The following is a 16,383-nucleotide window of genomic DNA, read 5'->3' on the forward strand; positions in this document are numbered from 1 at the left end:
GTAAATCGTTTTTAAACCACTTATTTTGTTATCATTATAACAGTATATAACTGTCCCATATTGGCCAGAGTTTGATATTTCATAGCTTGTGAGTTCTCAAATAAAATGCAGTATATTACAGTATTGCATTCTTATTTAATTATCTACATTGTCTCAGATGTTTCTCAAACAATTCCAACTAAACTAAACTTGGTTACTAAAATTAGCCATAAATGACATACAGTAAGATTGTAAAGTATAAGAGTATAATCTGAGTTGCTAATAGCTTTTAAAGCTGAAAAATTAACGTGGAGAGCATCTCAGATCAGTTGGGCTTGGTAAGAAATATTTGATCAAATATTGCGATTTCTCATTTTTGATCTCAGACTTTGGTGCCCTTGCAAATCTGAGCACAGTTGTTAAGATATCTTATGAAGAATCATGAGTCTTTTTCTCAGTAGAAACATCTAAGAAATAGGAGACTTCAGCAAAACTCTCCACTTAATCTCAACTGAGATCAAATTTTTCTTTCAAAGATCAGGAGATATTTTGCATGTATGTGAACACAAATAAACCGGAGAAAACGTGATTGAAGTGATGATTCCTATTCAAAATATTGAATGTTACAGATGAATAATTTTGAACTCCTGGCATAAATTAAGAAATTAATGTCACTGCAAACCAGATTTATCATAAACAGTGGTCAAATATCGAAGTCTTAAATCTTTCTAATGATGCACACTTTGTCTAGATCAAGTAAGAGTGTGATGTTTTAACGGGTAGTGAATGTTGAACAACAATAATATCGTTAAACAAAAAAAAAAAAACATCTGTGATCTTGAAGGGGTTAAGTAACTTTTTTTAAGGATCTGCCTCTCTGAAAAGTCCATAAGCCAGTCAAAAATAAACACAAATAAGTCACCAATTTTATAATAATATCTAAAGCTGACTATCTGAGAGAAAAAAACTAACTTTTTTTATTATTATTTTTAAATTTCAATTGAGATTCACAAATGAGACAATTCGGTCTTGGAGTTCATATTTGAGGCTTTTAATAGCAGACTTTGGTATTTTGGCAACAATTAGCTAATTTTTGTGGTCTTTTCTTATACTCTAGAGAGACGTTTAAGAGTTGACTGGTGTCTTTTTCATAAAAAAAATTCTCAATTTAATCACCTCGCTGTTCTGGAGAAACAGAGTTCTCATTGTGATTTTTTCATCCTCTGGAGAGATACTGAATCTCATGATTTTATTCGGCAGAATGGAGCGGACATCTGTGGGTTCTTCGACAACTCAACAGAGGAGCTTTGCAGACGTTGGATGCAAGTTGGCGCGTTCTACCCCTTCTGCCGTAACCACAACGCACAAGGTTACAGTGTACGTCCCGACCTCTAAATACCAACAAACATTCAGTCTAAGTGTACAAAGCGTCTTCCTCTTCTAACATCTCTGCTATGTCTTACTAGCCCAACGGCAATGCTCGGAATTACAAACGTGTCCTCTCTCTTTAAATGCTATTTGTAGAAGATTTATTTCTCTAATCATCATTGTGAGATTGGCGTGAGAGAAGCAATCAGACCTCCGGAGCGAGAGTTTGAGAGGGCAAATGAGGATGAATGGAAAATGATATTCTTGGTGAAATTAGATGAATAAGATTTGACCTTTTAGTCAGAGAGTAATCATTCCTCGGCTGTCTCCGGGACCGATGGCTCTCCACCATGATGAACATATTATCAGTAGCCACAGTAAAAATCCATTTACCTCTCGGTCTCTCTTTGCTCTTCAGCTTACTCTCTATAACTAGTTTGATGTCCCTTTTCTAACAGGACCAGGACCCTGCAGCATACGGCCTTGACTCCCTCTTGGTGAACTCCTCCAGGCATTACCTTAACATCCGATACAACCTTCTGCCGTACCTCTACACGTTGTTCTACAAGGCCAATGTTAATGGAGAGACCGTAGTGCGTCCCTTGATGCATGAGTGAGTTCGTAAGCATGTGCAAACAGTGGCAGCCTCAACAACAAACATTTGTTTTGTGTTTATTAACTTAATGTATATATGTATGTATGTATGTATGTGTGTATGGATGTATGTAAAGTTGTATTAACCAGTCAGCATCCAGGAACAAACTACAAACTGCTTTATAAGATAGTTTTGTCGCTCTGCAGGTTCTATTCCGACAGTGAAACCTGGGCGGTGCACAAGCAGTTCTTGTGGGGAGCACACCTTCTCATCACACCTGTGTTGGATCCTGTGAGTGAACACACACACACACACACACAGACACTGTGTTGTATGACTTCCTGTGTGCACATGCAGATGACCTCCTCTGGGACAAATGCGAGGAAGATGGGACTTTTTTCTCACTCTTTTCATTTCCATCTCCTCCTTTTCTCTCTTTCTAATGAGTTCGTCGACCTCATTATGAAGAAATTAGAACTGAATATAGATTGCGGCCATGTGAAAATGGGTGATGAATTGTTTGAACAGGCTTCGTGAATTGTATCAAGAATATGACTGAAACCCTTCATGTTCAAAGAGCTTCCCACGAGAACATGGCAAAAGGACATTTGAGAAAGTTTGATGCGCATACGTCAAGAGACGAGAGTGTTGGGTTTATTTCAAATCTTTAGGGAGTGCATGTGATGTAAACACTTCAATCAGCAGCAAAATCCATATGCATCAGATGCATGAAAATGATAATTACTGGACCATGTGGTCTGAAAAAAAAAAGTTGTTAGGTGCTAAAACAAGTTGCAGGGAAGAAAAACTGCTGTTGTTTTTCATCTCGCAAGCATTAATTTAATGACACCCGACATCTAACTTGCAGATCAGTTGAACTTTGATCTTCTCAACATGGGTTTTGACTAGGGAAATCTATTCCCACCTTCAGAGATTTTGTCATCTTAGCCATTTTTTTTAAGTGCTCAGATGTTCTCGCTCATCTTCGCTCTCAATTAAAGAGTCAAGAATGTTGGTGAGCTTCAAAGAGGGAGAAGCCACCGCTGTGTGGGGGTCAGGACTGCTCTCAAATGTAAAAATAAAATTCATAAAAACAATAATATATAAAGGATATATAATAACCATATATATATGAGCAGAAGATACTTATTTTAAAAACATAAAACAATCTTACAGTCCAAACTTTTTATTTATTTATTTATTTATTTATTTATTTATTTATTTATTTATTTATTTATTTATTTATTTATTTGTTTGTTTGTTTGTTTGTTTGTTTGTTTGTTTGTTTGTATGTTTGTTTGTGTGTTTGAGTTGTTTTGTAGTTATCCCTAGGGTTTAGGATTAAGTTGAAAAGGACTAAATAAAATAAAACACAATTTCCATGGACCTTCTGCTGATTAGTTTAGTTACTAACTGTAGGCTGTTTATGTTTCCCAAGTGTTTACATTTACAGTGGTGTCAAACGTGGCTCAGGTTAATCATTATTTGGAGTATCTCTCGTTTTAAGAAACACTGTTCCTGTCTTAAAGTCACCCAGTTCCTCAGTTCAGATTGCTTTCAGCTTGATATGAATATATTAGAGTGCCACCATCAGAAATGTACAGTTGGGTCTCCCTTAGGCACAGGCATGAATCATCTTGTCTTTTGGTTCGTTTGCTGCTCCTCTTTCTGTCAGCTTCTTACTCTCCAATATCTCGCTCGTATTCTCTCTTTCTGAAGCTTGACAAACCATGACAGGAGGACCAAATCTCTCTCTCTCTCTCTCTCAAAAAAAAAAAAAAACACCACCATCCCTGAGGGCCTGCCCATTAGTTTAATGAATCATGCTCATTATTAAACCATTAAAATAATTTCTGTCATTATGTTCAACATGCACATATGCTTTCACACGTCTTTATGTCTTTAACACGGCTGGTTCTTCTGTTATAGGGTGTTACAACTGTGGAGGCCTATATCCCAGATGCCATCTGGTATGACTTTGAGACGGTAAGGCCATCATCAAAATTGTACATGTTTGTGTGAATTATTCCAGTAAAATCTGTGCTTGAAACTTCCTCTAGAGGTATTCGTTTAAGAGTGTGGTTAGTGCTCTATCCAGATAAACTACCAGCGATCAGATCACTGATAGGATTGGTCCATTGCGTCTATGTGTTGTGCGTCCCAGAACGGGTCGATTACATAAGTCGTGATTGGCAAAGCAGGTCTTAAATGACCCTGGCAGAGGAAGAGAAAGTTTGATGGAGAGGAGCTACACGGAGAATCTGATTGGATCTGAAATGACTTATGGATAGAGCAGAGACTCAATGTCTATCTCGGCACTGACCTAGTCGCACAGTCAGAGAGAGGGGTGAGGGGTCTTGTGCAAGAGATGGGGAACTCAGCCAGTGTGAGACGAATTACCAATGAAAACCATGCTGAAAATAAGCATGTTAAGCTCAGTTTCAGCTGTAATAGTATAGTGATTACAGTTATTGTTATTACTGTAAAATCAATAATGAGTTAATATGGGGTCTATGTCAAACAGTGTAAGAAGCTTTCAGATTATCTTTGCCTTTTTATGAAAGTGATGGTGAATACCAAGTTATCTATAAACTATGACTCTGATCCTAAATCTAATTTGCTGATTCTAAATAAATCTATATTTTAATTGATACCTGAAATTAATAAATATATCTTGATGTAATTTAAAATGTATTACTTTTGTATACACATTTTACAGTTAGGATGCCAATGTCAGCTGTAAACACTGTAGTCGTCATTATATTTTTTGTTTGTTTGTTTTTAAAAAAAACATTTTAAGACTATCAAAAATAATTATTTATCATTTTTGTCTAAATACATTTTATTCAAATATATTTAAATTCATGCGTTTAGTTGCTAACTAAATATCTGCTATTATCTGCTATTATCTTCAGGGACACATTATAATAATTACATTATTTTGAAATGAATAGCCTAATATACACAACCATTCAAAAGTTTGGGGTCAAATATTTCATTTTAACATGCTGGTTTGATGCGCAAGAAACATTTATTCTTATTATAATCAATGTTGAAAACAGTTGTGTGTGTATATATATATATATATATATATATATATATATATATATATATATATATACTGTATATATATATACTGTATATATTTACAGTGTAATGTTTTGATTTGTTTTTTAGGAGACAAAGATTACAGAACGCAAAGTGAAAGTTAACATGCACCTGCCCGAAGATAAACTCGGTTTACACCTGAGAGGGGGAGCCATTCTGCCTGTTCAAAGACCAGATGTCACTACCACATCCAGGTAATGACGGGTACCTTAAAAAAAAAAAAAAAACGTACATGTAGACTTTACCTGAAAATACATATAGCATTAAATGGCAAAAAAAATAAAAAAAATAAATCATATTAAACCACTGTAACTAAACTCTATCCATGAAAATACAGCCAGTTGGCTTTCAGGGAGTCTTTTAGCCCCGCCCGCTTTCATCAAACACATCTGATGCCCAGTACGATAGTGTCCATGTTTTTTTGTTTTTTTTTGGAGATTTTTTCATGGTGTTTTGTACATTTACCATTACACAACAATAATATTCTTTGAGTTACCTTAGCATGTGAATATGATCATCATTTTACACTGTTGTAACATGATTCACAATATCACCATAATATGATTAGCAGTACAATGTTTATAATGCATACAAATATTTAGATTTTTTTTTGTTTGTTTTTTTTTTTTTCACTTGCCTCTGTGTGTTTCAAACATTTATCTTTTTTATTTTTCCTCTCAGAGGTAGTTCTGTGTTTTAATTCTTCTCATTCCTGTTCATCTGCATATGAGGCCTGAGTTTCCATTAAACATTAGGGAAAATTGTTTGAATTTCTCTCAATAGCTTTTTTATTTTATAGTGCTTTTATTTCCCTCTGAATATATTACACCTTCAACAATAGGCATGAAAATGTTCTTTATCTCTCAAAGTATCTTTTGGGGTGTGCTTGCACAAAAAATAGGGGCGACACGAATGCCTCATAAATACAAGGTGCAGTACAACTTATTTAAAATTCATCCCGCTTTGCTGTACGGTGTCTGTGACATGTTATTCACAAACAAGAATCCCATCTAAACTTCAAAGGATCCGTTTTCTATCTGCTTTTCAGTTTGTGGTAAAAAAGTTGTACGTTTGTGTGATGAAAGTTATGTGTTCCCTCAGCCGACGTCATCCCATGGGACTGATCATCGCTCTCGATGACAACCAGGCTGCGTCAGGCGAGCTATTTTGGGATGACGGAGACTCTCGAGGTATTTTTGAGGGACTTGCTATTAATTAGAAGTTGTTGTTTTTTTCTCTCTGACAGTTCACTGTCAGAAACAAAAATCTACCTTACAGAGGGCTCAATAATACGGATGATTTTCTGCAAGCCCGGTTAAGCCAGAATTTCAGATTTTTACTTATACTTCCATGGTTTTCACTTAAAAATTATTTTATTCTTAGCTACATTTTTTTCTTTAACAGAACAAAATGTATTTATATTTCATTAAAAGTTAGATTTTTACTTCGCAAGGACAGTTATAATTTAACCCCATGGCAAATATAAATTCATACAGTAAACACACATTTTGCTTGGATTCATCCAAGACTTGTACGTTTGAGAAAACCTTCTCAGTTTGCAAGCAGAATTTGCAACATCCAAATGTTCAATAAATTAACAGTGCGGAGAAAAACAAATGTTAGAGTTTGCAAGGCATAAAAAGACATGAATATGAGCAACAAACTTAAGATGTAGTGAAAAAGAAACACTGGCCTAAAACTAATTCAAATTGATCACAGGTTTATCCTTATTGTTGAGCCCTATAATAATCTTTTGTTTAAGCTAAATTGTTAGATCTACGCTAATGTTTCTTAAAAAAAAAAAAAAAAAACTTCTTGTATGACTCATATTTATGTTTATTTGTCTCTCATAACTTCTCTTTCTTAGATACTGTTTCATCCGGCTCCCACATTCACTACCAGTTTTCAGTGGATAAAGTACGTCATCCTACTGTCACTTTTTTGTTGTTGTTGTTCTTTTAGATGGCATTATAGTGTACAGTATGTCCAAACAGTAACATTTAAGTCTTTTTTTTATTTTATTTTTTATTTTTTTTATTACATATTGTAAAATTGTAATCAGTATTAATATCTGATATTTTTCTGCTGGATCAGAATGTCTTGTCAATGCACGTTGCCCACAATGGATACACGGATCCAAACAACTTGAAGTTTGAGAACATCACTGTGATGGGAGTGACTACTGCTCCTGTTCTCGTGCTTGTGACATTCGGTTCCACAAGTAACCCTCTGTTGTCGTCCCAGGTTCACTATGATTCTACCAAACAGGTAATCATATAGTTTTAACATCAATGCGTTTCCTGTTCAATATAATATACAACACAGTACTATCACCACAGCATCTAATACTTCCATTAAAAGCCAAGGTTTTCTTAATAAAAATACCTCTGAAAATAGCTGTCCTTCAAAGGGCATCACATCATTTTCAGAAATGTATTAGCTAATTTGACATTCTTAAAATATCTCTAAATGAATTAAAAAAATTAAAAAAAATTAAAAAAAATTCACTGCTGACATAACATACAGTAATTTGGACTGTGAGCCAGGGTAACAAACCATGTCCACAAAACAGAGCCTGACTTGTGTTTAATACGGAGCAGGATTCCCTAGGGTACCAGGAGAGACCCTGTCATTCCAAGTGAGTGTCCAGGTATGCTCTCGGACCAGTGATTGAATTTGTCAGGGCTCTCAAAAGCACATACATATTAGGCTATGATGAAGGACATTGCTTTCTCCCAGAGCTCTAGGTCTTGGAATGACAACACGAGGATGTGTGGACTTCAGTCTTAAACTACATAACACATTAATATCAGCTGCTATAATGTATGGCGCATTCACAAAGTAACACAAAGAGACTTAGTGAAACAGTATTTGTCATTCGCATCCTTTAACTAGAGGAGCCATTGGCGCCGGCTAGGATTCTGATGTAAATACTCCTGCTGTCTTAGTGTGATATAAATCATTGGGTGTTTGTGGTCTGCTAGGTGCTGCATTTGAGGAATCTGGAGCTGGAGCTTGGGAAGAGCTATACAGTCAGCTGGCAGTTCACATCCACTGGAAAGTTCGACTGCCACCCTGAATTTGGCGTTGATGAGTCTAAATGCCAAGCCCGCAAATGCATCTGGCAGGTCAGAGAGAGAGATGATATTTAATATTTAACCCTATTGTTTTCAAAGAGACTGATTGGTCTGAAGTCTATATACAGAAAGGCTATTGTATTTCCTGTTATTGTACTTTATCTGCATTTGCTGTAATGTAATTGCTCCATATGTTTTTACTCTCTTTTGTAGCCTTCAAATTTTCCCAAGTGTTATTACGCCGAGACCCACGGCTACACATCCAACATTGTGGATGATACAAATAATGGCATCATTCTAGATCTTGACATCAATAGTGCTTTCTCAAGTCAGCGTTCTCTATCTCGAGACATCACCAAGCTCCGTGTGGAAATCACATACCTTAGTGAACACAGCCTACGTTGGAAGGTATATTTTTCAATTTTAAGATTAAGACAAAGACAATGTCTGAACATACTATTTAAATGCATGCATTTGGCAGACTGTCAACTTACGTTGCAATCAAGATACACTGTACTTTGTACATGCGTTCCCTCGGGTATTGAATGAATAACCTTGGTGTAACCACGCTCTATTGTTTGAGCTACAGGATTTTTTTTTTTTTTTTTTTTTAACTGTTAAGAAAAGAAATGCATATATTTAAGATTAAGATAAAGACTAAGATTGATTTTGGTCCTGTTCATGTAGATCTTTGACCCAGCCAATACACGCTACGAGGTCCCCATTCCCCTCAATCTACCAGCTACACCAGAGACAGACGATTCCAAGAGAATGTATAGGGTCCAAATTACTAAAAACCCATTTGGGATCCAAGTGATCAGAAAAAGCTCAGGAGAAACTATGTGAGTAATATCCCTGAATTACTATGGTAACATGGAGTCCAGAGAGGTTCTGGATTGTAAATCAACATCAACATTTTAGTTTAAAATGTATATAAATAGATAAGGGAAAGTGTATATTTTATCTGATTGGATGTCACTTTAATGAATACATATAAATGTAATACATTTATATGTATACATTTTGCATTTACATGTATGCATTTGGCAGACACTTTTATCCAAAACGACTTGCATTGTATTCAGGGTATACTTTTTCTCAATATATCATCAAATTAATCCACAACCTTGGTTTTGCTAGCCCACTGTTTGAGTCAAATAAATTGCATGATTTTACATATTTTGATATATTAAATAAAATGCATTGAATAAAAAAAAATTATATTTATATTATTTATATTTATTTTAAAATCATGCATACAAAAATATTAGCTAAATGCTATTTAAAATCATTTTAGAATGAGATTAGCTTGTCAAAGTTCCCAAAGGTACTGCAGCTGCAAATTAATTGGAGAAAGCAACAAAGAAGCAGTTTTGTAGATGAGCACAGGAGTTTAGTGCAGAAATAGCAGTGCTGATGATGCACTTTTTTATGGTTTTCGGGGAGTTTTAGGACTATAAATGCACAGTTTGCTTTCTTAATGAAAGGAACTTGTTTTTCAGAAGGCAGAAAACATCTTGAGTGTTCTCAATGTTTTGTTAAATCTCATTCTCTCGCTAGATGGAACTCTGCCGTGCCAGGGTTAATATTCTCCGACCAGCTCCTTCAGATCTCCACACTCCTCCCCTCAAACTATGTCTATGGTTTTGGTGAAACAGAGCACCCCAGCTACAAACATGACCTCAACTTTCAAAAATATGGCCTGTTTGCGAAAGACCAGCCTCCAGGGGTGAGTGTCAGAACTGGTGATGTTTTACAAGCCTTCCTGCATTGATATGTCATCCACACTTCACACATTACTTTACTCAGCTGACTCGAGTGTATAGCTTGGGCCTGGTTTAAGGCCAATCATATTAAACCCAATATCAAAAGAAAAAAATATATAATTTGCATATAGATTAATGAATGTAGATGAATTTATTTATAAAGTAATGGAATCTACTTTGCTCAGACAGAATTGTTTTAATGTGTGGGTCAAACATGCGCTGAATGGGTCTGAGAGATTATTAGAGTGGAAATGACTCATGTTAAATTCATATGTTAGTTGTCTGTTTGCACAACTGATTATATCAGATTATTATTTTGGCTGCTTTTCATATTAAAGTTATTATTAATATCTGTTCTTTAATTGCTGCATAGAATGTGTGTCATTGCAGAGAAAAAAGGGGGAAAAATGTAAACTAATACAATTAATCCAAAATAAATTTTATATCAACAAGGGTCCTTGTATGTGTGTGTATATAGTAACCTGTAAAAATACTTTTATTCTGCAAGGATGCTTAAATGTATCAAAAGTGACATAAAGACATTTATAATGTTACTATTTCAAATAGCCTAATACTGTTTCTATCAATTTTTTCACAAAAATCAAGCAGCACATCTGTTTTCAACATTGATAATAAGAAGAAATGTTTTGTGAGCATCAAATCATATTAGAATGAAATCGTTGACCCCTAACTTTTGTGACACTGAAGACCAGAGTAATGTAAATTCAGCTTTGCAGCTAATCATAGGTATTACATTAAAATTATTTTAAATACAAGTATGCATATATATAATACATTTATTTAAATTGTAACAATATTTCACAATATTACTGTTTTGACTGCATTATATGCCCTCTGCTCCCAGGAGTGATCTTAAAGGAATTGCATTTGACTCATATAAGTAGGTTTTAAAAAGTGACAAACAAATGATTTACTCCATTGCAGTGACTTTCTTCCATCTCGCCTGAGTCCTACTAACCGCCCTGTTATTGTCAGGGTTATGTTTGGTTTAGTTGTCTCATCTGCTGTGTCCGAAATCGCGTACTGTCTGAGTAGGTACTACATCCCAGCCAACATTTGTATGTGGGACTCATATGGGTATGAAATGGGCTGAAATTTGAGCCTCATATAGGATTGCCTGCATGTTCCATGTTAATTGCCCATATGGATTTCATATAGGATTCCACTTGCCACTAGGTGGGACCCAACTGGGCAACATGTGCAAGACCCATCTCGGTCCCAGCTTTATTTGAATTTGAGTTTACTTTGCAGTCGTTAATAAAGTATGCTCTATAAAGTATGGATATAGGTAGTATGAATGAAATTCGGATGTACATCCGCCATGTTGTTACCGTCACGTGACCTACTGTACCAGCGCCAATTGCGTCGCATCACTTCCATTCATAAATCTCTCCTGTAGCCTCATGGCATAGTAAAGTGTCCATCGAATGTGCTCTTCAGAATCTCGGCAGAAGTAGTAGGTCATCCGGAGACTTCTCACCTGCTGTTTTTCGAACACTATGTATTTGTATATTCTACTCTTTTGGCGTAATGTTTTTCGCATACTATATAGTAGGGAAGTATTCCATTTTGAATGCAGCGATCGTTTCTGTGTTTATGGTTCTTGTGCTACAGGCTAATTCTGTTTCATTGGTTAATTATTAGGTCCTTGTTTGTTTCTATATTTACGTATTAGTTTAAGCTGTGTCTAGTTTGGTTTCCTTTGTTCTTGCGGTGCATTCATGCCATGTTGAAATTACCGTAATTTCGAGGTTTCAACTCATAATTACAGCTTGTAAATTGGGACTTTTCTGAGAGCTCCTACTTGACCACTGCAGATTAATTTAGCCATTGATAGTGTCACCATAGAAATGCATAATTCCCAGTCCGAGGATGTGAAGGGAACAGCTCAGAATAGAATGTCACATGTTGTCATCTAAAGCCTACGGTAATTACGACAGGATGTGATCACAGCATGCTTTGTATATACAGTTCTGTGTTTTCAGTTGTTTTTGTCGGTTCTCGCATTTGTATTCTCCTTGTTTATTAAAGGCTATTTGTATTCATTGCCTGAGCAGAGCGTGTTGGAAAGCCACACTACAGAACGTGACAGTTATTGGTTGTCATTAATCCATACTGGACACGCTAACAGCCTTATTCTCTGACTCACTTCATGACACAGTGCCCAGAGAAAGAGAGGCAAAAGAGAAAGCTACATGAATGAAGAGAGAGAGATGCAATTAGGTTAATGAAAACAGAGAGATGGGATTTGCAAGGTTCATTCCTTTAAGCCAAATAAAAATCTCTCATTGACACTTAATTGTCTGTTTAACACTGAGAACAACTGAAATCTCATCACAAACTCTAATCTCTTTCTCCTCATCTGTAGTTTAAGCTGAACAGTTATGGTGTCCATCCCTTCTACATGGGTCTGGAGAAATCAAAACATGCACATGGTGTCCTCCTGCTCAACAGCAATGCCATGGGTGAGTACAACCACATATACTAAACATTTGTGTCCACTTGGAACCACTTTTTTTTGTAAGATGGCCTAAAATGGTTTGCTAGTTTAAAGTTGACTAGTTGTTCCCATTTAAAGTTTAAGATTTATTTTTCAGGTGCAGATTAAAAGTAAAATTAGAAAGATGGATAGATAGATATATAAATATATAAACTCTGTTCCTCCACCTAGTGTGCAGAATGTTAAGGCATCATAGACACGCTCCTAGTACTAAATTATGTTTTATTAACAAAGTTCGGGAGTAACACGTTTAAATGATCTAACCAATCAGTACGATTGGAGGCCTATATATAGATAGCAGACTCACCCCTCATATGGGGGAGTATTCTGGGTTCGGGCCACAATCCGAGCTCGGAGCCCTCCCCCGGACAGCACGCGAAATACACACACTCTTTACTCTAATTATAATCGAATTATTATGTGAACTCGTGAAATCTCTTTCAAATAATCGTCCGCATCATTATGATGCTGTAATATACCTCATTGAGAAGACAATCCCACAATGCGTTGGGATGAATCGAGAGAAAAATCCCAAAGTTCCTAATTAAGTTGTTCTTGATGTATTAACCACTGCAATTGTAGAAAACATCATTTTATCATTTTATGTGCCCTTCAAATGTATTTCTATGTAAAGAGCATTACACAATGTCTGGGAACAATGTTTTTTATTGTCTATTTATGAGTCTAAACTTGGCCAGTCAGCCACTAGCTGCATCTTTAGTATTGGAGCAAATAAATTTGTCGCTCACCACTGGCTCCAACACTGACGGGAGTTTTTCAGCAGGTCTTGAGGTCGTGATTAGAGCAGGTGCTATTTATCAGAGCTTTTGTGTGAGAAACAGTTATGCTTATTGCAGCGTGGCTTTTAACCGAGTTGTACTCTCAGAAAGTGTTCTGCATTCAACTGCTGTCTCACAAGTGCTCACACACACACGTTTTAATTCTTACATAAACGCACACGCACAGGCAGTAAATGAGCATCCTGAAAAGCACAGCAGGAGAATAGCTTTGATGCAGTTCACTTTACGCAGAGAAGTTCAAAGAAGTGCCGTTTAATTTGAATGCAGATGTTTAATACCTCACTGCATACATAATAATGCAGAAATGGATAGTAAACTTGACATAAACTGTAAAGTTGTCCCTCAAATCTGATTGGTTGATTGGAATGTTATTCCAGGATCAAAAAAGATGTTGATCCAGGAACATGATGTACTTGTTGAAATCAAGTTCACCAGAAGAGGAAGTCTGGAATGTACATATTGAATATTTTAATATAGCCAATAGTGTTTAGTTTGTATAAATTTTTAAGGCCAGACAAGTAGTTTATTGAGGGTTGATTTGTAAAGAAGGACTACACGCCTGCGCACATATATATTCAAACGTGCATACCTTTGGACTGAACATGTAATGCGCATGTGCGCGACATCTGCGTTTCGCGGGTTTGTGTTTTTGAGGTTTGCGCAGAGATAACGGATAATCGTTTGCACCTTAAAACCTATTTCAGTGAGGATGGGCGGCCGGAGCGCGTTGAGGGTTTTCCTGTTAGAACGGTGTTGTGTTAGTGGCCCCTAAGTTAATAACTAATGATCTTCACAACGGAAGTGAACCAATCAGTCAAAACTAACTTTAGCTGGACAATAACTTTATTCTAGAGCTGTTGTTACGGTAATTTCCAATCCATATTGTTAAAAGCGCTATAAAAATGAAGGTGACTTGACTTGACTTGACTTTGCAGCTTGTGCATGGACAAAAGCAATGAAGACACTTTTAAAATGAATAACATAAAGCCAGTTACTTTACAACTAATTTGTGGTTAGAAAAGAAAATAATTTAAAAATAATTGTCTCCTGTAACACATTACAGGAGAAATGTGTTACAAACTTTACTCCTTTTCTTTAACCAAAATATAATTGCATATTTTTATATTTTGATTTTGGGGTGAATTGTGACCTAGACATGTTTTAATAAGATCAACCCAAATTGACAAGAACTTAAATGGATAGTTCACCCAAAAATGGAAATTCTGTCATCACCTACAGTACTCACCCTCAAGTTGTTTCAAACCTGTATGAATTTCTTTCTTCTGCTGAACACAAAAGAAGATATTTTGAAGAATATGGGTAACCAAACAGCTAATGCGCCCAATTGACTTCCATAGTACGGAAGAAAAAATTACGATGGAAGTCAATGGGGTACATCAACTGTTTGGTTACCCATATTCTTCAAAATATCTTCTTTTGTGTTCAGGAGAAGAAAGAAATTCATACAGGTTTGGAACAACTTGAGGGTGAGTGATTTTTTTTGGCTGAACTATGCCTTTAAAACCACAAAAACATTATCATATACTGTGTTCAGTGTGTTCTGTGATTTACTGTGATTGGTCTGGTATAAAATTGTTAAAAGGAATCCACCAACTATTGCCGTTGAGAGATTGCAAGTGTAGGTGGGTAATAAATTAGATGAGGCGACACATTGAGTCACAAGGATGATATAATCGGTCGTCTTTTTTTTGTTGTTGTTGTTGCTTGTTTTGCTCTTAGATGTGACCTTCCAGTCTACTCCAGCTCTGACCTATCGCACCATTGGAGGTATCTTGGACTTCTACATGGTGATAGGACCTACTCCAGAAGATGTGGTTCAGCAGTACACTGAGGTGTGTGTGTGTGTGTGTGTGTGTGTGTGTGTGTGTGTGTGTGTACGTGCGTGTGTGTGTGTGTGTGTGTGTGTGTGTGTGTGTGTGTGTGTGTGTGTGTTATTCCTGGCTTTATGAGGTTTAGCAGCTGGAGTCTCCATGCCTCATTGCCCACAGTGTGCTTAATCTAAACACACACACAAAATAACATCCGAAAAACTCACATGCATAAATGAAATACATCAATATTTATCTAAAAGAAGCTTGCTTGTCACATAGACAGAAGGGGCCATTAGATTCTCTTAAACCACTTGCATATTTATGTTCTGAAATGTATTTGCATAAAATGTAAAATCTCGTTTTGTGCATTTTTGTCTGACAGATGATTGGCCGTCCGGTTCTTCCAGCCTATTGGTCACTTGGATTCCAGCTTTGTCGCTACGGCTACGCCAATGATAAGGAGATTGCAGATCTTTACAACGACATGAAAGCTGCTGCAATTCCTTATGTAAGCAATCTCATCTTTTAGTGTGTGCATGTGTGTCTTTGATTTATCCCCCTGAACGCAACAATAAGCATGGTTATGTAACTCACGCCGACTTTCAAAACTTTCATTAGAACTTCAGGAATATTACGTTTCTTGCTGTAAATATCTCAACCAGTTATTTGGCTATAATGTGCAACTTGAATGACAACACAGAGCAATCTGTGACCTTATTAAGGCGAGACACTACAGGTGAATAGGGTAACATTTTTAACTAGCAGATATCACCATGAAACAAGTTTTCTGTAATTTAATGTTTAAATATGCAAATTAGGCAATATCTAATTAAATAAGCACTAATTTGCATATTATTTTAAAAAACGAAATCTGAGTATTGGATAAAGCCAGGTTAAAAATTATTTTTTCATTGTGTTCACATATTAGATGTGAAAAAAATTACAGAGGGATTTATGATATCTACTTTTGTTATCCTGTAAATCAGAATATACTGTCAATAGCCTTAAAAAAATTATTTTCGCCATGTTTTTTGGAATAAAATGTTATATAAATCAGGCTAGGAATAATATATTTACAAATCCCTCTGTAAATGTCTTCATAATATAGGTACAAGACTGGAAAGTTTGGTGTATATAGGTGCTACTGAAGTGGAGATTTCGGACTTGGAGTATGAGAGAAAAGTCATTTTGAGAAAACGGGCTTTAAAGATGTATCATCAGCCAATGAGATTGCACATTCAGCCCTTTTACTTTCACGATTGGTTGCTGATAAAAAGGAAATTACCATATTTGGATACGACAGGATTGTACAGGAGAGAGAGAGCTTCCTAACGGTG

The 16,383-nt window shown here is 36.0% G+C and overlaps 1 protein-coding gene across 1 annotated transcript in view; it reads left to right on the top strand.

The window, feature by feature from the left end:
- Nucleotides 1-16,383, top strand: part of si (sucrase-isomaltase) — a gene marked incomplete at its 5' end in the record, with an annotated part of 57,897 nt that overhangs the window by 16,336 nt on the left and 25,178 nt on the right. The window contains 15 exons of the mRNA XM_084123725.1: nucleotides 1,240-1,356; nucleotides 1,806-1,960; nucleotides 2,149-2,233; nucleotides 3,872-3,928; nucleotides 5,120-5,244; nucleotides 6,152-6,240; nucleotides 6,918-6,967; nucleotides 7,145-7,318; nucleotides 8,035-8,178; nucleotides 8,341-8,535; nucleotides 8,815-8,969; nucleotides 9,688-9,856; nucleotides 12,283-12,379; nucleotides 14,955-15,067; nucleotides 15,429-15,554. Coding sequence (XP_083979851.1) covers nucleotides 1,240-1,356; nucleotides 1,806-1,960; nucleotides 2,149-2,233; nucleotides 3,872-3,928; nucleotides 5,120-5,244; nucleotides 6,152-6,240; nucleotides 6,918-6,967; nucleotides 7,145-7,318; nucleotides 8,035-8,178; nucleotides 8,341-8,535; nucleotides 8,815-8,969; nucleotides 9,688-9,856; nucleotides 12,283-12,379; nucleotides 14,955-15,067; nucleotides 15,429-15,554 — 1,851 coding nt within the window. The remainder of the gene's footprint in view (nucleotides 1-1,239; nucleotides 1,357-1,805; nucleotides 1,961-2,148; nucleotides 2,234-3,871; nucleotides 3,929-5,119; nucleotides 5,245-6,151; nucleotides 6,241-6,917; nucleotides 6,968-7,144; nucleotides 7,319-8,034; nucleotides 8,179-8,340; nucleotides 8,536-8,814; nucleotides 8,970-9,687; nucleotides 9,857-12,282; nucleotides 12,380-14,954; nucleotides 15,068-15,428; nucleotides 15,555-16,383) is intronic.

Source organism: Abramis brama (assembly GCF_963993115.1).
Source record: "Abramis brama genome assembly, chromosome: 9".
Classification (NCBI taxonomy): Eukaryota; Metazoa; Chordata; class Actinopteri; order Cypriniformes; family Leuciscidae; genus Abramis; species Abramis brama.